We start from the raw sequence: 21,770 nt of genomic DNA, 5'->3' as shown, positions 1-21,770 counted from the left end.
TATCAACTCACTGAAGCTACTATTCTAGTACTGGTAGCGCTTAGTAGGCCAATACATTCTGCACTCGAATGGCTTGGATTTGAATCTGACTTCGGCTAGATGCATGGTTCGTGATGACCATCGTGATGCGACTGTGCTGCAAGACTCGAATTGGTTGTTTGATTTTTTTTTTTAATTGGGTGCCAGGCAGTTTATTGGGAGACTTATGGCTGCGCTTGTACAAATGAGAGAGCTGGCAGCTATGCCGACATATATGCATATTGCAAAGTAAAAATGATAGGCATAGATCCTTCTTCAGCAAATAAATAATGGCATGCTGATGTAGCGAAGCATATATCTTTTTGCTTTCTTTACACAGTCACTACACAGACATGTTTTCAGACCTTTAAAGGTCAAATTAACATTTCAGAGCTGATATTTTATTAACCTATCTCCACTACGACACTGCAAAGCAAAGGAAAAAGAAAGGATGAAAACGGAAAGGAAGAACTTTAGTTTCATGATAACCTGTGTATACATATGATTGCCAAACATAATGAGGTAGCAACAACAGTCACAAGAGCCACCATTTTGCCTAAAAAAATGCATTCAGCTGTCCAATCTTGCTCACTCACCGACGAGGAGTGCTACTCCCAGCCCCGTGAAACCGGGGTACACCTTGGCCACAGCGGCGTACAGGAATGGCATGGTCATAAAGTTGGCTGTGCTTCCCTGCAAATAAAATGCTCGGGTAAGCAGCTGGCAACAGTGTTGAAAGTTGGTCCCAAGTTGGTACAAGAGTGAAGATGATTCTTTGTTATTTTTTCAACAGAAATTCACTTATGGGCTTTAGCCTCATCTCATTTTTTTCCTACTTGTGCATACTGAGTTTTTTTTTTGTGTGTGTGAATGTTCTCACTTTAAAGCACGTGGCAGCAAACATCACCCTTTTGCACATATGGAATTCTATGACTCAATGTATTACATGGTCGACTATGTGCTACACTGCCAAAACAAATATGGGGCAAGAACCCGCAGGATAACAAAAACTAAAGAATTTAAAGACCACACAGCGCGCGATGGAATAAGAAACGATAGGTGTAACTAAGAGATCAGAAGGTAGCAGAGTAGGCGGAGTAGGTCAAGGACCAAACAGCTGTAGCTGATATTGTAGTAGATATTAAGAGCAAAAAAAAAGTGCCGGAATGGGTACCAAAAGATGGGAAGTGTGGCCGAGGACGACAAAGGGTTAGGTGGAAAGACAAAATTCAATTTGCAGGCATAAAATGGAATCCACTCGCGTAGGGCAGGGTAGGTTGGGAATAATTGTGAGAGGCCTTCATCCTGCAGTGGAAGTACAAGATAGGTACTTCTACCTATCATATAATAAAGAAATGACTCTTAAGATGTACCACTTAAGGGGGGACGTGGCAATGAACACTATTTGTTATTTAAGGGAATAAAGTGATGAAATTTGGCATGCAGATGTGATCTGTTATGCTGATGTGATAACTGAAATTGGCTTAGAGCTATCTGTTGTAGTTTTTTAGTTACAACATTTGATAAGCTCTCATTGTCATCCCAAAATTAATTAGTGAATTAGACATAAGTTCATCAAGATTGTTGCAGAATATTCACTAGGCCAATTCTGTGCCGTGAAGCTATTGGTTTATTTTTTAATATTCAAATAAGCACACAAAAAATTTTTTTTATCACCTGTACACAGTCTTACTAACAATTTTTACAACAAGCCAATTATAAAAACCTGTGATACACCAGACAAATATGCACAGTTTTACGACATTCACCAATGTTTCAGACTCTAAGTGCAAAAAACGGAATGGTTATATCTTTATTTGTTACGAAATGGCACAGGGATGACTGACAGCAACTGCACAAAAAAATGGAATCCGAGAAAACGGAGCTCAAAGTTAAGGAAACGAAACTCGGAAGGAAGCTGGTTTTCTTTTTCATTGAAGAAATTCAGGTTTAGGGCTGTCTTGAACTCGGATCTCTCCTCTTTACGATGATGCCAAGATGGCGGCACTGTGCCAAGGAGAAGCTACAAGGTTTTCATTTTCAGACGCCCAGTTTTGTCACAGTTTTTCATGACAGTACGCTAGTAAAATGTTTTTTTCTTAACTTCTACTGCTTATTTTGTTCTGATATTTCACCGTGATGTAAAAGATGGTTTGAGGATTGCAAAAAAAAAATAATAATAAATGGAAAAATTGAACATTTTGACCAAATTTACTGTTCCCACTGCTGCGTCGCCCCTAAAAGAACAAAAAAAATCCCATGGAGCCAACACTACATTTATTAGTATTTCGTGCCTCAATTCTATAAAGGAACACTTCCTAAAGCTTCATCACTGCATTATACTTTCGCAATAGCCCTCAGCAAGCTGAAAAATGACACAAAAATGGTGAGTGAGAGATGACAGTGTTGAACACTGCTGTAGCTGCTCAACATTAGGCCATCGTGTAGGCAGTGTATACTTTTATGTAGGATGCATTAAGGTATGTTTCACAATATAACACGAGAGGGAAACTGCCACCTCTCTTTCATATGAAGGCCTATTTTCTTCTTTTAGTATGGCATCGGCACAAATGAGAGCTTCCCCACACACCTTGGAGGAAAAGAAAACTTGCACTAAATTCAAATGAATAGCAAGGAACATTCAGTGAACATATAGCAAGTAGTCAAGGTGACAATACATCGCTGCAAGATTTACCTAGTCAGATAATGTAAAAAAAAAAAAGAGGACACTGGAATAGTACATGAAAGCATATTCAGTGCTTTTCAGTGCTTAGCAGGTTAGCCTGAAGTGTTGGTGATGATTAGTAGGTTCTTGTGGCACAAGGGCCACAAGAACCTACTAATCGCAATAGCCAAAGAGTGCTATGTTTTTTTTTATGTGGTGTTAGCGGTGGCGAATGATTACTATGATAGGATGTAATATGGCTGTAAAGGGGCCTAAAATCACGCGCCATATAGATGCGTAAAAGATATGCATAAAGCATAAAATTATGGCAGCGACACATGAAGTGATCCATAGGTGTTGAAATCATTATCACTTGTCATTCATTCAACAAGTTAGAGAATGTGATTTGCACGAATACCTCCTCAAGGCCTTTGAGTACAAATGCAGAGAGGCCCCATGTGCTTCTTTTGATAAAAATACCACAGCGGCAACCTCCGCTGAGATGCCATGCTACGGATTGCCTGGGAATATAACATTAAAATTATGTACATCTTTTAAATATGTAAAGAGTGACTCATATTTAAAAAAAACGCCAGGCCTGCGCTGAAACCGCAGCACAGTCACAGTGAAAGCTGGAAGATCGGCGTTTCTAGAGCCCGTTGTAAGCTCTCCTGGGGCGACAATACAAGTACACTAGAAAGGTACCCACTACGCCATAAATCACAATTTTTGTGAAGTTGGGAAGCACCTACTAAGCCATTATTCGTCATTCTGTGGAGAAGCGAGGCAGCAGCTACACGTCTGTAAGGAATTATGTGCACTTTGTTGACGCGACGACCGATGACGATGAAGAATTATGGCTCAGCCCTTTGTAATGGGTTGGAATCTTTAAACGGCCCGCCAGTTCTGTAATTTGCATTGGGTGACGGACGGTCGCTATTTCCCTCTCCCGTCATGCTGTATACCATATGTTGACGTGGGAGAGAGACGGGGGGGAGGGGGGCGAAGAACTTTACTGAGACCCCGAGGAAATGGATCATGCGCTTATGGGCTTCCTTGGCAACCAATACAAGTTCACTTGCGAGCAACCCACTATGCTATAAATCATTGTAATTTTACTGAGACCCCGAGGAAGTGGATCATGCGGTTATGGGCTTCCTTGGCAACCAATACAAGTTCACTTGCGAGGAACCCACTACGCTATAAATCATTGTAATTTTTTAGAAGTAGGGCAGCAGGCACTGTGCCATTTTTCGTCATTCTACGGAGAGCATTGGTACCTGCTAAACGCATGTAAGGCATTATGCGCACTTTGTTGATGCTGTGCCTGATGACGAAGAATTATGGCAGAGTCCTTTGTAATGGGTTGGAAGCATTCAACAACGTACTCGTTGCGCAATTCGCATTGTGTGACGCCTGGTTACAGAATTCGCGTTGTGCGACGCTTGGTGCTTATTTTACTCTTCAACTACGCTATATTGCATATGCTAGTGTGGTTCCTTCCCGACATGAAGCCTGTATAGGACCTTTTTGCAAAGCAGTTTCAAGCATCGGCATGGCTCAGAGGTTGAATACTGGGCTCCCACGCAGAGGGCCCAGGTTCGAGCCTCGTTCCATCCTGGAAATTTTTTCTTATTTCGTTTTTTTTTTTTCCTTATTTCGAGCGATACTAGTTATGGACACTGGCGGCGGCGGCGGACAACTACGGCGCCAAAAACGCCCGGTGAAATGATCTCGTAACAGCTTTCGCTGTAAAAGAGGTTCCTTGCCTATGAACATTAAAGGATGGAGTGGTATATGCTGCAGGTATTTCAACGGAAAGTTCTTTTTCTGCTAGTATCTAGTTCTGTGCATTGCAGCAGGATGTGAATGACAGCAAGAGGCTTGCCACATTTACCACACAAAGGTGGATCACCACTGGACAAAAGGTAAGAGTGCTGTGTGTGTGTCCTATTCTGAGTCAGCAAAGTGTTACTTCTTTAATATCGGTGGCCAATTACCAAGGTGTGGCTTGATAAAATGTAGTTTATCTTATGTTTCCCAATCCCATAAGTGCTTCCAGTAAGCTCTGAGCTTCTTCTTTACAAATGGGTTTTAGGTACATTACAGGGACAGCCATGAATAAGTTGGCAGTGTTAGGGTGGATGGATGTAGCTAGCTGGTCCGCCAATATGTTCCCTTCAATCTTGCGGTGCATTGGCACCCAGCATGTCACGATGTGCCGCTTGGATGCATAAGTGGTGCACAAGATTGAATACAGCAACATAATTACAGGATTTTTATGCTTTTGGATAGCTCTGAAAACTTTTGCAACACTTAAGGAATCAGTGTATATTACTGCTCTTGGTATATGTATTTGCTTAATGTGTTTAACAGCCATCAATATTGCATAGGCCTTTGCTGTAAAGATACTTCTTGTGTTGGGGTGCAGAAAGTCCGGCTCAGAATAGGAACGAGCCAACTGCTGCATAGGACATGCCAGCATGAGACTGATGCATTGGTGAACAATTCAGAACAAGAGTACTTGTATTGTAGTTCAAGCAAATACATGTGTATATGTGTCACAGGTGCATGCTTCGTTACCTCTACAAAAGAGATATCACACTCTATAAGCAGCCACTGCCATGGTGGGAGCTCCTTTGTTAAATGCTGAATGAAGATGTTTAAAACAGCGACCTGGGAAACCTCACCTTTCACCTTTGTTTATATGCTTTCCATTGTAATGCTTAAAACAAGGCTCCAATGCCTGAAGTGGCACTATGCCAAGAAGTGACTCATACACGAGCAATATATGTTTCTTCTGCTCATGACTGATGCACTCATGCACTGACACTCATGCACTGACAAGGGTAGTGTTGCAACAAACAGAGCAGTGATGTTGATGACAATGAAACACCAAACAAGTTTAAAGTGGGTAACTAACCAGCCTAGATATGCTCAGCTGGAGGCCAAACACTGTGTTCAGCTCCTTGTCCTTAAACCAGGCCACTGAGTAAGTGTTCTGGGCCACAGCCAGAGATTCACCTCCAACCCTGAAAAGATAAAAGCTTTCAATTTTTCTTGATCACGATTTTAGTATGCCATCTGGCCTTAAACTCTATCACTGCAAGAGCAGTAACTCTGCTGCTTACCTTAAGAAAGACACTAAAGTGAAAAATTGTTTAGGCCATTTTAGCAAATGACAATTCTATATTATAAAAGAAGTCATTCGTGAAGAGAGATGCTTCGTTGACAAGAAAGGGTACAAGAAGACTGAAGACAGGTGGTGATGTTCTGTTGAAGTTTGCAGAATCGCTTATGATGCAGATTCTGACTGTCTGCTTAGGCCGGGTTAAATTTTTTCAGATTAAGTGAACTATACATTGTATTAAAAAGAAAGCCAAAGACTGAACTGAGGACGATTGCAAAGCTTTAAAGAGCACTTGAAATGCAACAAAATGCTTCACACTGATTTACTGGCTCTGGCATTCAGAATTTTGATCCTTTTCTATTCAATCGACCCAGTACTACAAAATTGACCCAGTAGCACAAGATAAACAAAAGCAGAGCTGAGGTTCAAATGTGGTTCTAGAATACTCTGTCAATTTAAACTTCTTTTTACATTGAAACAGCTGTTTTAGTGATACAAAAGAGAAATTCTTTGTGTGAAGAAGAGCTTCTTAAATATAACAAAATGTACTATTTATTCAGCTCTGTAAGGACACTCACCCAAAAATGAATCGTCCAAATTGCATAAGCCAGAAACGGTTGAGAAAGGCCCCCATGGCAAAGACGATCTGAAATGTATGGTAGTGCACACATACATTGCAATCAGCACAAATGTGACCAAGATGCAATAAAATCTACCGTAATCCCATTTTCTTTCCTTTCAATGCATCAAAAATGTGCAAGCTAGATTGCCCAGAGTCCAGCAAGCAACAACTATTTTTAATCAAGGCCCTAGATGAGATATGTGGTTACTATCAAAAACTGCTTTACTAGCTTTTGAGGAGCCTCAGTGAGATTTCTGGTGAACGTTGGACGTTGAACCATTCTGTAGTTACAACTGCATGCAACAGATGATCATGGTTGGTTGGTTAGGTGCCATCGGGTGCCACCGACGACTCTTGGCAACACCACGAGTGTTCGACCACCATTTTGAACTATTTAGTATATGTTCCTAAGTTCACCAAGACGTTTTCCCATGGACTGAAGGGCACTGTTTAATGATCTCGTGCACGGACAATCTCGCTTTCTCTTTCCTTTTACCTTAGCTATCATTAGTTTTCATCCGTTGAACTGGCAGCCCTTATGATTTGATCAAAATAAAGCTTTAGTTCCATGACCTTTGCTTTAGATGGAATATTCGGGATTAATCTTTTTTATGACAGATACTCGTACGTATTATTGCAATCCAGGGGATGCTCAAACCTATATGCCAGCACCATAGTGTGAAAAAGTTTCGCTCTTTTCTTTCGTATTTTCGCATGATCCACTGCTCGCACCCATACATCACCAGAGAAAAAACCAGAGCCTTAAAGTGAATTTTGCCTTTCAGACTAAGATCACAGTCTTTCGTGGTCTATGGGAATCTGCTCATAGCTCTCTTTCTAAGTACTATTTCTTGCCAAGTTTCTTTTGTAGAGCTCCCATCTGTGTCTGTTCTGGATGCCAGAAAGACAATGGTCTACAACTTCTGTCACATCACGAGCCCTTAAAACTAAGGAACCATTATTTCTTGATTTCATCATATCATTGCCACTTCTGGCTCTGTTTCTGATCCACTGGCACCCATTCTGTTACTGAATTGACCTAAATTTTAACTGGTTCAGAGTAGTGCAGGCACCTCATAACAGAACACTCATTTGCTTTCTAATGATGTTTTCCTGTCTATGTAATGCTTATAGTTTCCCACTGCCTGCAGTGCAATCCTTAGCTTTCAGTATTTGAATTTGACAGAACAAGTTAAGAATAAGTAAGGTTACCTGGCCCACGATGATTATGAACGAAAATAGGAAAGCACCGAGGCGGATGCCAAAGACTCGATCGATGAGGAAGCCCCCAGCAAAGCAGAGGACTGTGTTTGGCCACGAGTACCATGAGTACAGGCTGCTGAATTCCGCTGCTTTGACTTGCATAACATTTTCTATTTGGCTCTGCAACGCACCGGGGTTGTCGAAGCAGTAGTAGCTACCTACGTACAAAGAGAAACAGCAGTAAGTCACTTGGCACAACATAAAGAGCCATGAAACAGCTGCGTTAGTCCAGGTTCTGGAACGTAACGTGCAAGGATAAATACATCTTAAAACAGACAGAAGAAGCAGAATATCTTGCCATATTTGAGAGTACCAGTAAAAGAAGGCTTTATAGATATAAGCGAGTGAAACAGTGTGGGAGCACACAGGTCAGCAGCCACCAATTATCGATAAGCGTACAGAGGCGATAAAGAAACAAAGGAGCGCACTCCGAAGATAAGATTTCGGGCGACAAGTCTCTGCATTTTATGGCATACCGCTGCTCCACTTTCAATTTTTCCTTCTGAACACAGTACATGCGTTGGTGGGTGTGGAACACGTGATGAACGACGTTCATTTCGTTCATTCATCGGTAATACCATGGTGACAGCAAGCTTCGTTTGGTGCCTTTAATGGGCAGTTTTAGAATAGCGCGTACGCTAAGTTAGCGTTAGAGTTTGCGGCCCGCTATTTCCGACTTAACGGGAGCGCGCAAGCGGTTAGCGTACGACGCATGCGCAGCTGCGCAAAAAGCTAACGCAAAGCTTTGCGTACGCTATTCTCAAGCTGCCTAATTATAACCACTGGACTAGCTGATGGCGTATACGTGAGAGCGCAGCTGAATACATCGTCGCAAAGTCGCACATTGGCGATAACAAAGATAATACAAATCTGAACAACCACTAAAGTGAATCCGGGGGGATCAACGGAAAATATTGCTGCGATAAGCACAGCGAAAGTTGTTAGCCGTGGCAAGCTGGTGATTTTCCCATCTCAATGTGCAGCCCTGTTTGATGCGCGATGAAGGTTTCGCCTTGGATGGCTTTTGAATACGGCCTCTGATACCTCCACATGAGATCAACTTCACTTTCTAACTGATGCACAGCAGCTGTTTCGGTGAGTCCGAAATTAACGAAAGCAAAGTGTAAGGTGCTTACCGAATGCTAGGAAACACAGGAAGACGAGTACAATGAGGCGATGTGCTCTCGTAGTCGGGTCGCAAAATACGCTGGCGCAATTTCCGAACCTGCGCACGACAACGTCATCTTGTTCTCCTTCAGGTTCTGAAGGCACGAGACCCGCTGTGTCCGACTCCGTCATCCTCGCGCAGAAACACCCGAGTCACCTCGCGCACTCACGTGCCTATGCGAGCGCTCGCTCAGCTGTCATGAACACCCCTCCGCGAGTCACCTCCCCCTCCACACCTGCCTCACTTCAATGGCGAAAAGATGAGGTCATTTCCTCTTACCCGATATAATGTAGTGAAGAACTTCCTTCGCACTTCTGATGCTTTGGACTACAAATATGCAAAGCATAGTACATTGCGCCAGTTATGAGCTTAGGAAAGTCCGATGGTTTCCGCCCCGCTCCTAATAACCCGTTAGACTTGTTGAGCAACTATGTGTGGCGGTTATTTCGAATTCACTTTTCCGTCGAAGAATTTACAAGTACGCCAAAAATTCGATTGAGGCGATTTTACGCTTCGAAAACGCACACAACTTGTGCAGAAGCAAGGTTATAAAAAATATTGGATCCAACGTGGCCTTAGAATTAAGGGGACCAACCAAGGGCGTCCGCAGAACTTTTTGCAGGGTGGGGGGTGCATACGCAGGGGGGGGGGGATTCAGCACTGGCAGCGTTTCTTTAACTGCCGTGACATGACAGGCAAGATTAGTCAGTAGTTTGTAAGTTGCGAAATTGAATGGCAAACCTGAAGGCCAGGACCTGAGTGTGCTAATCCAGCTGTGTAGCTTATCGCAACTGCATAGAAAAATATTATCCGAAATTCCAAGGGGGGGGGGGCAGCTGCCCCCCCCTTGCACCCCCCTCCGGACGCCCATGGGACCAACTACTCGAAGATACTTTTTTTCAGATATTCATGCTAGGGCAATCAAAGTTTGGCTATTTATAGCCTTTTATGCTGATTTGGATGAGATTAGAATAAACTTTGTCCCACGATTATTGCTACTGGTACATGTAATTACCTTTACAGTGTGTTGCATAGTTTTTATGTGTAAAATGTAGGCCTGGATGTTTATTGGACGCTACAAGCTGCCCAGGAACAGGCGGGGAGCGGAGATGGCACTCGGGACGAAGGCACGCAAGATGAGTACATCGCAGCGCTCACGCTGCTCGAGAATCACTTCAAGGCGCCGAGCAATGAAATTCTGGAGCGTCACTACTTCAAATTGCGCAAACAGTTACCAGGGGAATCCGTGACTGATTATGTTTCTGCGCTACAGACGATGGCCAGCAGATGCAATTTCGGGACTTCCGTCAATGCCATGGTCCGCGATCAGCTTTTCAGCGGAATTACCGCACAACAAGTCCGCAGACGACTTCTGCAGCTGGGACCTACCCTTACTATACATCAAGCAATACAAATTGCCAAAGAAGAGGAGCGTACCGAACTCGAAATGCAGGAGTTCGCGAACGCACAAGTTGAGAGGGTCGGATTTCAAGCGGGTACGCAAGATGGCCGCCAAAGCACTTCAACATTCCTTTTCTCGTTGACACCGGTGCGACCGTCTCATTGCTGAACTTACAAGATTTCAAGCAGTACTTTCCGGGGACCAGACTCCTTGACTCCTACATTGTCCTTCAGGACTATTCCAAGAAATGCATTCCCCATGTCGGATACTTCTCTACAAACGTCCGGTACAGCGATACGACTGCCACTGTCACATTTTACGTGACCAAAGAAGGTTCTTCACTTCTCGGTTTGGACGCCATTCGAAGCCTCCACATACACATCGACGGCGCTACATTGTCCTGCTCACAAGTTTCAAGTACAGCAACTCCAAGAATTCCTGCTAATGCTCCGTCCGAATTTCATCACCTCTTCACCCAGGAACTTGGCCTGGTGAAAGGCTACATGCACGAAGTGAAACGCCGCCCAGGTGTGCAACCTGTAGCTGCCAAGCTTCGCAGATTGCCATTCCTGCTTCGACAACAAGTCTCCGATGAACTTTCCCGTCTTGAAAATGCAGGCGTCATCGAACGTGTTTCAGCATCAGATTGGGTCTCTCCACTGGTCGTGGTGAAGAAAAAGAACGGTTCCTTAAGACTTTGTGTGGACTTGCGTGAACCAAACAAAGCTATCGTGATTGATGGGTTTCCCTTGCCCCACATCGAAGAACTTCTCCAGCAACTTACAGGTGCTGTTTACTTTTCAAAGCTAGATCTTGCATCAGCATACCATCAGGTTAACTTGTCAGAATCAAGTAGGGACTTAACCACTTTTGTAACGCATGATGGGTTGTTCAGATTCCGTAGAGTCTGTTTCGGGCTTGCATCTGCCCCTGCTGTTTTTCAGAAAATGATGTCAGACATCTTGAAAGGTTGTTCTGGAGTACTATGCTACCTAGATGACATTTTGGTCTGGGGTCGAACGCGTGCTGAACATGATGCTAATTTACAAGCAGTACTAAGCCGCATAAGCAACACAGGAATGAAACTAAACGACAAATGTGTCTTTGCTGTCCAGGAAATCCAATTTTTAGGACACAATGTCAGTGCCAGAGGATTGTCTCCTCTTGAGTCCAAAGTGCATGCTATTGTTAATGCACCTTCTCCTACAGATTGTAAATCCTTGCATTCATTTCTTGGTCTCGCTGGCTACTACTCAAAGTTCATTCCTCATTATGCTGACGTTGTTGAACCACTGCGCTCCATGCTGCGCAAAGGCCAAACATTTCATTGGTCGCATGAAGCCAATTCGGCATTCAACAGTATCAAAGCAGTACTGGCTGAAAACCCAGTCATTCAACTCTTTGACGAGAAGCTTCCGATAGTCATAACGACTGATGCTTCCAACATAGGTTTGGGTGCTGTGTTTCAACAACGCAAAGGTGACCAGTTAATTACAATTGCTTTTGCTTCAAGAACCTTGTCACCTGCTGAACGCAGATATTCTACTGGTGAGCGTGAAGCCTTAGCATGCCTCTTTGCTTGCGAGAAATGGCATGTATACCTCTGGGGTAGACATTTTACATTACGCACTGATCATCAAGCACTTACTACATTACTTTCTGCTGGATCAGAGGGCCGACGCCCATTACGCATTTCACGCTGGTGCGCCAGACTTTTGTACTACAACTTCACTGTACAGTACTGCAAAGGTTCAAATAATGTTGTAGCAGATGCACTTTCCCGTCTGCCTTTGCAACTTCCAGTCTCACCAGACTTGGAAGAAGAGATAATCTCACTTGTCACTCCATGCATCAGTAAAGCTGATCTACAGGCAGCAACAGCTGAGGATACTACTTTGCAACAAGTAATTCCATACATTGCTAACGGATGGCCAGAAAAGAAATCTCTTCAGCCAGAACTACTGCCCTACTTTGCAATCAGAAATGAGCTGTCCTATGTAGACAACTTAGTTTTCCGTGCAGACAGAGTAAGCATTCCTGCTTCACTCTGCAATAAACTCGTACAGTTGGCTCACGAAAGTCACCCTGGAATTGTCAGGACTAAGCAGCGACTTAGAGAAAGATACTGGTGGCCTGGCTTAGATAGCCAAGTTGAACGTGCAGTTCGCGACTGTGTCGTATGCCAAACAGCAGATAAATCTGCTAAACCAGTTTTTGCACCCTTACAGCCTGTCCCATGGCCAAACAAACCTTGGGAAAAGCTAGGCATGGACATTGTCGGTCCACTCGAACGTGCTCCTTTCGACTGCAAATTTGCAATCACATTAGTTGACTACCACTCTAAGTGGCCTGAGGTTTGCTTTACCCATGCAGTCACTTCTGACGCAGTAATTACATTTCTGTCAGCACTTTTCAGTAGGGAAGGTTTCCCAGAAGCAATCGTCACGGACAACGGTCCACAATTTAAATCTCAACTATTTGAGAAGTTCCTCTCCGACAGAGGCATACAGCATCTTTGCTCTTCGAACTACTATCCGCAATCTAACGGTCAAGTTGAACGCTTCAACCGTGTTTTGAAAGAGCAAATTCAGCTCGCTCAACTTGAATGCCGCCCACTGAAACAAGCTGTAACAGAGTACTTAGGCACGTATCGCTTTACGCCTCAAGCTACTACAGGCTTGTCGCCTGCACAACTTCTGCATAACCGCCAACCGCGTTCTGGAATTGACATTGCAGGGTTACACCCGAACTCTCCCGCTCCTTCGCCAAGTTTGGATCCTGTGAGAACACGAGTGTTCCACAAGCAACAGGCAACTAAGCAACGCATTGATTCTAAGCGTGGAGCAAAACCTCCTAAGCTACAGGTGGGCCTCAGAGTCAAAGTTCGTCTGCCAGGGAAGCAGAATAAATACAGAGGTCCTTATACAATCCTTAGTCAAACTGGATTCAATTCCTTTCGCCTTAGTGATGGCAACGTCTGGAATGCATCAAAGCTGGTAGTTGTTCATGCTGAGCAGAATGCAACTCCACAGCAGAATTCATGTCCTCCACCTAACACATCTTCCATGCAACAACATAATTCCTCCCCACCTCCATGTTCTTCTGCAGTTCCACAGTTAGTGCGACTTCCACTAACCACCTTGCAGGCACCTTCACAACAATCGGCTGATGTGCCCAGCCCCAATGCAACGCTTCTCGAAGGGGGGATAGATACGTCGACTAACATGCCGCCTACGGAAAATCTTGAACCCTTGCCGCATTCGCTCTCCGATGAGCGTGTAGGTGAGCCCCAAGGCTCAAATTCCTCTACTGACCGATCCCTTCGTCCCAAACGGCACCGAAGAAAGCCATCTCGATACAAGGACTATGTTCCTTGATATATATATATACATTTTTTCATAATACTCATGTTTCACATACAACTATACTGCTTATATACCACTTTATATACTACTTTCATATATTACTTACTACATAATCCTTTTTGGGGAACATGTGACTGACATTAAGTTCCTAACTACTACTTATACCAGTTCATAAATGGGCTCATGCAATAAAAATAAAAAATCATTACATCAAGTTAGTCAAACTACGTCAACTCTGGTCACATAAATATTGTCCTAATAAAGAATACATTCCTACATGTGATAACTATTGTATAATGATGTTACTTATTTTTGCACATTTTCTTACAAGATGTTCAAGGATTGTGTGCCAACGTGTTACTTCATACAAACTTTTCAGTGCCTTACCACTGTATAATGTCATATACAGAGTACAACTCCTTTCCTTTTTAGGGGGAGATGATGTGGTGTCGCGGCTTACCAGTTTCGGTTTTGATTGTGTGACGCAGAGCGCCACACAACGGGTATTCCCTGTACGAAATCGTATGACCAAATCTCTTTGTAAATAAACTACAGTCCCATCCCCGCTCTTCGACTGTCTTGACGCAACTGCGGGCGCTCCGGCGCTGAGCCGCCTTCCTAGCCCGCCGGACGGTACCTCCGGCGGCGACACTACATTGCCCACATAACTAAACTCCCTTCCTATAACTAAACTTCCACATTTATGAGCCATTAGAAAGTGCATATAAAATCTGTTAATAAGCTCGAAAAATTAGAACCTCGGAAGTTTTAAGATGTTCATACCCCAGTGATCAGTTAAATAAAATTCATAAAGTTATATAACCGATATCAAAGTTTAAAGAAAGTAACGGTACCCTTCGCACGTTCAAGAAAACACAGGAAAATTTCATTCAGATCCACGCATTAGAAGCACACACACACAAAAATATGGGCAAGCTCAAGAAAGTGCCAGAAATTGCAAGCTTGTCATGTGGGAAGAATAAGTTTTTTAAGAATTATTTCTTTCTTCATGGGAGCTTGGAAATCACGGTTATCTTGAGAATGTGACTGTTCAACTCCTCGTGCGAACCTCAATGGCAAGCAGCTGTGTGGTGCTAGCCTGGGAACCCTAGGCAATGCGCCGTTTCCAGTTTTTAACAGCCACCTTGTGCTCCTTAAACGCGACTTTAACCCATTGTCTGTTCAAATGCAACCTTAATTTTTATTTTGAATGTAAAAAAACACTCAACTTAACAAAACAAGTAAAAGCAAGGAATCTAATTTTAGAGAAAAAGAAACTGAGTTTTCCGAGTGGCATCTCCCCTTAAACGGTACAAGCAAAGTCGCTGGATTGTTTTCGTGCGCTGCTCTATTCAAAACACGACTGCAGAAGGGCGTGTTGGGCGAGTTGGTGTTTACTTAAATACAATAATTTAGCGCAGAAAAACAGACCGCCACGCAGAAGTCTACAAGGCCAGCGCCTGTGGCATGTTCTGTTCTTCTGTGTAAAAAATTCCCCCTCATAACCATATACTGTGGTTTCGGCACGTAAACCCCGCAAATTATTATCCTTTCTGCAACTTCCATTGAGCGGTACTACATGTGTAACCCCGACAAGGGTTTGGTTTCCCAGTTCTCAACAGTTTTGACCGCTGGACGGACCTTCATCGTGGTTTGCAAACTTGATGAGACACCAGCATAGCCAGAAATTTTTTCCGGGGGGGGGGGGGGAGGGGGGGTTTAACCATACTTTATGCATGTTCGTGCGTGAGTTTGTACGTGTGCGTGTATATCAGGGGCGTAGCAAGGGGGGATGGTACATACATAAAATATGGTTAACCTCCCCCCCCCCCCACCCCGAAAAACAATTTCTGGCTATGCGTATACACATGCAAAATTGAAAAATTTTCGGGGGGCGGGGGGTTGAATTCCTGACACCGATTTCGAAGACTGGTTATCTTTTCTAAAAAAAAATAAATAAAAAAAGAAAAAAAAAACCGAAAGAGAGCGTGTACTAAACCAGTCAAGCCGACACGAAACATGTGGCTGTAACTCTTTCTGGGCGTTTTTTCAGCTTTGGATAAGCATTATAATAAAGTTTTCTACCGCAGTTTGCACAGCAGGTTCATTCGTGAAGACGCAGGGAAAGCCGAGAGAGGCTGCGCAGTTCCGTATCGTGAACAGCATCAATAACACGTGAATGTCACTTTGTAACCGCGAACGTCGCGGGCTCTCAAGTAACACGTAAGCGTCATCTAACGCGGGTGTGTACCGGATGTGTACACGAAAGAACAAAACAGTGTTTGGGTTCTGACGAGGCTGCCGCAACAAACACAATACGCGCTCGACGAGGCACAAACTAAACTGGAGAAGCTGCTGTATCTACTGCATCTACTGCTTTCCTGGGCAACGATTCCCAAGAGATGGACGGATGGACGGGACTGTACCCTTCTGATTGGACGGTGGCTCACGCCACTTAGCCGTAACTTATGATGAAGCACTAACTCTATGTAGTGAAGTCCAGAATAGCAGTCCTGGGGTGCTACTCTGGACACTGTCAAATTTAGTCATAGTCAGATTTTATAATGGCGGCACTTTAAGCCAATCAGAGAGACCGTAGCAGCCCCCTGGGCCAATCAGTGTTGATCAATGGCGGAATTTAGCAACATCGCGGAATTTGACATTTTAGCCACCAATCTGATAACCTCCTCTTGGTTATTTCTACCTGCTTAAAGGGACACTAAAGAGAAACAATGAATTGGTTTAGATTGATGAACTGTACTCTGAGAACTCTAATGTAGTTAATTTAACCATCATAGGTTTATTAATAGACGAGAAAATCAAGTTCAAAGTGTCATTTTTAAATTTCGCACCGAAATCTCCGCACGTGACGTCACGGATTTCGAAGTGTATTTATCGTATTTTGGGGCCATTCGCTCAACAAAATGTCCTCAGACTTGGTATGTTAAGTCTATGACCCCCTCCGAGGACAAATGACTTAATTTTTACCGATTAGGAACCACGCAGGACCTAGAAGGCGCCGTCAAAATATGGGACGTCACGGCGAATGGTGCGGAAACTTCAAGGAGGCGTCGCCACCCACATTTTCTTTTTGCGCGTTTTCTCGCTTACTAAGCGTGTTCTCGCAGCAAGCGTGGTGTTTTTGGTATCGTGAAAGAGCAGTTTACTAATACGAGAAAAATCGTTTTGTTCTTTAGTGTCCCTTTAATGTCTATTTCGCCTTCACAATCAATCATTTGCGGATTCTTTTTTATTGAACAGAACAGGAAAACTTTAATGAAATATAAGTCATTCTTATGGGGGGAGCCTCAGTCGAGGGCCCCGCTGGCCTTAGCCGCCCGTTCAACCTGGTCGATCAGCACTTGCTGGTCGGCAAGGTCAGACTGGACAGTGGCGCCTTCCACTGCTCCAACGTGTGTGTTGGTGCCATTTCTGTGTGTGTGAGGTGTGGGGGATGCTTTGAGCAGCCCCGGCCCCCGGGTAATGTGATATCGTGTAGGACTTATTACGCACGAGGGACAAGAACCTCGATAAGAAATATGAAAAAAATTAAGGAGTTGTAGTCGTCATCTTCTGGGGATGGCAACCGGTTTTTACTTGGTTAGGAATACAGAATACAATAATCTACCTCGCCTTTTTTTTTTTTTTCAATCAATCAACTTTTATTTCTCATAGAGAAATATGGGGGTGACGGAAAAAAAGCCGCAGTACTGCGGCTTGACAAAGCTCCGGCCCCCTACAAAGTCCATCAGCAACAGTGATCAACCACACAAAAATTGATTTTGCTGGAAATAAAACATTTGATTTGAATGCACATTGACAGGAAGAGGAAAATGTAGCGATTACTAGGAAAAACATGAGAGGATTTGGTCTTTATACATCATTATACATAGTAATACACATTCATAAGACTTATGGAAAAAAGGACAAAAAAGAAAAACACGAACAGTTGTAGGTAATGTTACGTGTACAACAGAAGTTGATAAATAATACAACAAAAAACTGCAAAGGCAATAAATCAGTATTACACTGAGAACATAAAAAACGTTAAAAACATGCCGTAGTCATTGGTAAACGACATGAACATAACATTCATTTGAACGAAATCTAAAATAGATAGTCGTTACCAACACTGAGCACATTTCGTCCACACTGAGCACACTGAGCGCATTATGTCGTCCTGCAGAAGGTTTTGTATTCCACCGTCACGGCAGTCGACGAAGCCTTCGTAGAAAGTGATTTCATTTTACATTTGTTTTGCTCCGCGAACACAACGCATTCACATGGTTCAGGTATATTCACTGTCAGCAGAGATGATTGTGAATTCTTTAGTGCTATGTGTTTGGGATGATGTCGCGATACGACCAGGATTAAGAGACATATAGTTTTCTATCTGTATTGAATTTCATGCAAGTACCATTTCTCTTTCGAATGAATAGCATAAATGAGAGATAAAAATGTATGTAGTTGAATGGTTAAGACACTCGCTTTCGGAGCATGGTGGCCCGGGTTCAAATCCAGCCCCGCCTAGAAATTTTTTTTCTTTATTCCCCAGGCGCGCTTTCTAATGCGTTAGCTTCTTCTGTAGCTGGTGCCAGGGGTTCCACTTTAATACTTCAAAATACACCACTGCTCCCTAGATGGCGCTAGGAGTTTTTCCAGACAGAGACGGACGGCGCAAAATCAAGGAGGTCTGCCATTTACAGCTCCAATGTAAAATTTGTGACTGAGAGCAAGACAAGTCGCACGTGCCGTAACACATTTCATGTTTCGTGCCCAGTGGTGCGATGACAACAGTGTGCAAGTTTACACCCTTGCAATTTTTTTATATTATCACGCGAGCGTTGACCCCTCAGGATGCAGTAGTGTCTAACATAGGCGAGCGCACGAGGGGGCCAGTGGGGGGGGGGGGGGGGCACAGCCGCCCCCTCTAATGACCTAAGAGCATGGGCGTCAACAGGGAGTGCAAAAGGGGCACTGCCTCATTGGTTAAGCCAGTTATGGCCACGCAGTTTATTGACGATAATGGCAGCCGAAGGCCCCTGTTGTTGCATTCCAAGAACTGCTTACTTCCCATACATATTTACTTCGGGAAAGCCAGGTACCAAAGGCAAGTCATTGTGAGAAATACGTCATTGCTTCATTTTCAATTTTATTCATCCATTGTGAAGCATGTCCTTTCGACTGTACCAATGGGGGGGGGGGGGGTTCTATGATACTTTGCACCCCCCCCTCCCTTATCTCCCTTATGAGGAACCCTGCGCACGCCTATGGTGTCTAATATCGGCGAGAAGCAACTATAGAGATAAGCGATACGACACTTAGCTTCACACCGGCTTTCTGAACGCGCGATCGTGTCAAGCAAACAGCGTAGCACTGAGACGGCGTTCGCACATCACTGTGCATGCTTTGTGCACTTGCGCATCGTATATAGCGTACTTATCGCCGATATTAGACGCTACGATGTCCGTACCCAACAAATGCTCGCGCGATCATAGGGCCTTTTAGAAGCGCAGGCTTATACCGTGCTGCAAGTGCGGCGATCGATACCTTACCGTCGTAGTCGACGCGTAGATTGTTTAGTCTGCAAGACCTGTGACCTGTATTAGTCACCCATTTCATCACGTTACCGTGCGTATCGAGCAACCCGCGCGCCAGGAAAAGTTTCTGGATCGTGGCACGCTAACACGAAACTGTAATACCGCAGAGTAAACGGAATGATATTACCGGTCCTGCTAAAAGACCCTATTACTAAAAAAAGGCAGAGGTGTGTACCCTCCGTCGCAGCTGTCTTTCTGTAAAAAAACAAAAAAAAACAAAAATAGTATAGCTAGATCTATTCGCGCGGCTTTCCTCCTGCGATTGTTGTGCCGTGTTTCTCGAGCACTCAACATCTTGTAAGTGCCTTAATTCGTTACGTTTACTATGGTTCTGCTTTCTTGCGGGTATTTAAAAATAGGGCTTCAGGTAGAAATGACGGTGGCTGAATTATCGGAAATACATTTTACAATGACTTACGTTTGGTTAGTCTGCAGGTAACCATTCGATGGTCACTGATGAATTCCCCGAAGAGAACACGCTTTGCGTAAACAGAGGCGTTTCTGACTTACCAGAAGCAATGAGGGTACGCGGGCGGCCATAGTCATCGCCTTGCTGCCGCTATGCAAAACGCAGAAATGTGCGGGAAAAAAACTGGAACATATGGCGAAGAAGACGTGTGTGCTGTGCGCTCGTCCTTGGGAACAAAGAAGGCGATTGAATGAGCGGTGAGGGGTGGGCGGGATCTCACGTAACTCGCCAGGTGGCGCTCGTAACGCCTACCTTCTTCTACTCCTGCTGCGAATTAAACGGAGCAAAACAAGTGCGGCCGAATAACATGTTCCGCAGGACTAACGCAACCTTTCATCTTTTATTCAACACGAACAATCGCCTAAAGTACGCCCAGAAGTCACGTGATTACGGTAAGCGTGCTTCGCTCCAAAGATTAACGACAACTCTTGCGTGCGATAGGAACTACTTGATTACTGTAGCGCGTAATGGCTATCAATACATGTGCAGTTATGTATAAGTCCTAGCACAGCAGTGGCCTATCGTGAGATACGATGATTGTACTCCGATACAAGCTTGGCGACCGTTTTATCTAACAGGCATTTGATACTTCTTATCTCAATTTTACTTTTACTGTCGCATATAACACCCGTAACTCTTGTAATATGAGGTCATTGTAGGCTGCCGCGCGCGTCGTCAAGGCAGCTAAATAATTTACAACTCATCTCTCTTTAATTTCTCGGTAACAGCTGTTCTATCAGACGCAAACATTGAAGTAAAAAATGTCATTTTTTCTGAAATATCCCTCCGAAATTTCATAGCTAGCACACAAGTGTGAAATCATGAATTTCAATGTTTCCTTTTTTTTACATTTAGACAATTATGGATCAGTGAAAGTCCCTATAACTCTGTGCATTCGCGCTTTGGCTTCGTTGTAACAAGATGTTGTCCGCCGTTGCCCATTATTACGCCCGAGCAGAGTGAGGAGAAATGTAATGCGGAAAGGCAGGGAGGTTAACCAGAAAACCCTGCACTGGGGAAGGGGTAAGGGGAGCAGATGCCGCCAACACCAATGACGTCACGACCAAGCTAGTGCGGCTCCTTCAAGGCACGCCCGACGTCAATCTTCCGTTTTTGCCGTCTTTACTGGTTTCCGCGAGCCCGTAAACCATCACGAAAAGAGTGACTCTCGCGGTATTGTCGAAGAGCATTTCACAATACAGCACTGGCGCAGCCAGGGGGGGGGGGGTGGTGTTCAAGCCTCCCCCCTCCCCCCGAAAATTTTCAATTTTGCATGTGTATATATACACGCATACATGCAAACGCACACACGAACATACATAAAGTATGGTTGAAAACCCCCACGAAAAAAAATTTCTGCCTACGCCGCTGCAATACAGCTACATTTATATGATCTTTATTCCCCTTGACTGCGTTGATGGGTGGCACGAAAGGAGATGTACCGACTGACTGACGTGCACTCGGTAAACCGAGTGTGTTTTAGTGTGCCAAGTTGCGTGTTTCGTTTCCTAGCACATGTATTCTTCGGCTTGTGGCTCTCGCGTCGACATCTCCGAGGACGCGGTTTTGATTCCGAGGCATGGCGGCCACAGTGACGAAAAAAACAAAACAAAATGTATAGATTGAGGTGCACGTTAACGAACTCCAGGTTGCCTAACTTAATCCGTAGTCCCCCACTATTGGGTGCCTCATAATCATACTGTTGTTCTGGCACGTAACACCCCGAAATTTGGTACTTCTTTGTGACTCATGACGTCACATACATATTGGACAGCTTCTAAGGTAATGAATGACATGACAGTGCCGACGCCGTAAACAGCGGTTATTTTTTTCTGTCCTGAGGTGGTACGCCAACGCATAAGGACAACTGCGTGAATTGAATTTTCTTTGCAGGATTCGTTTTTAGCAGTGAACATTCACAAGTGGTTGACATCGTCAAGGACTAGAGCCTATCCACGCAGGTAGGGATAGTTACTCTACTTGTTTTTCAAGAGTGGCTCTTAGGTGTTAGGTTACGATGCATCTTTTAACTAACTAATAACTTCGAACACTGCAAGGCTTTTTTTAA

General features: G+C 44.0%; 1 protein-coding gene across 2 annotated transcripts in view; it reads right to left on the bottom strand.

Annotated features, from left to right (window-relative positions):
• The window catches only part of LOC119387509 (major facilitator superfamily domain-containing protein 1), a 42,497-nt gene extending 22,729 nt beyond the window's left edge, over positions 1-19,768 (bottom strand). The window contains exons 1-5 of one of the 2 annotated variants that reach the window (XM_037654920.2): positions 19,744-19,768; positions 7,648-7,856; positions 6,392-6,459; positions 5,607-5,715; positions 615-711 (exon numbers count right to left, since the gene is read on the bottom strand). In XM_037654920.2, the coding sequence (XP_037510848.1) occupies positions 615-711; positions 5,607-5,715; positions 6,392-6,459; positions 7,648-7,800 (427 nt within the window). In that variant the 5' untranslated portion in view covers positions 7,801-7,856; positions 19,744-19,768. Of the gene's footprint in view, positions 1-614; positions 712-5,606; positions 5,716-6,391; positions 6,460-7,647; positions 7,857-8,834; positions 9,095-19,743 lie in introns of those variants that run through there. The other variant, XM_037654917.2, reaches the window with a different exon arrangement.
• Positions 19,769-21,770: the final 2,002 nt, after the last annotated feature.

Source organism: Rhipicephalus sanguineus, chromosome 3, assembly GCF_013339695.2.
Source record: "Rhipicephalus sanguineus isolate Rsan-2018 chromosome 3, BIME_Rsan_1.4, whole genome shotgun sequence".
Classification (NCBI taxonomy): Eukaryota; Metazoa; Arthropoda; class Arachnida; order Ixodida; family Ixodidae; genus Rhipicephalus; species Rhipicephalus sanguineus.
This window is presented reverse-complemented; position numbering and strand designations above follow the sequence as displayed.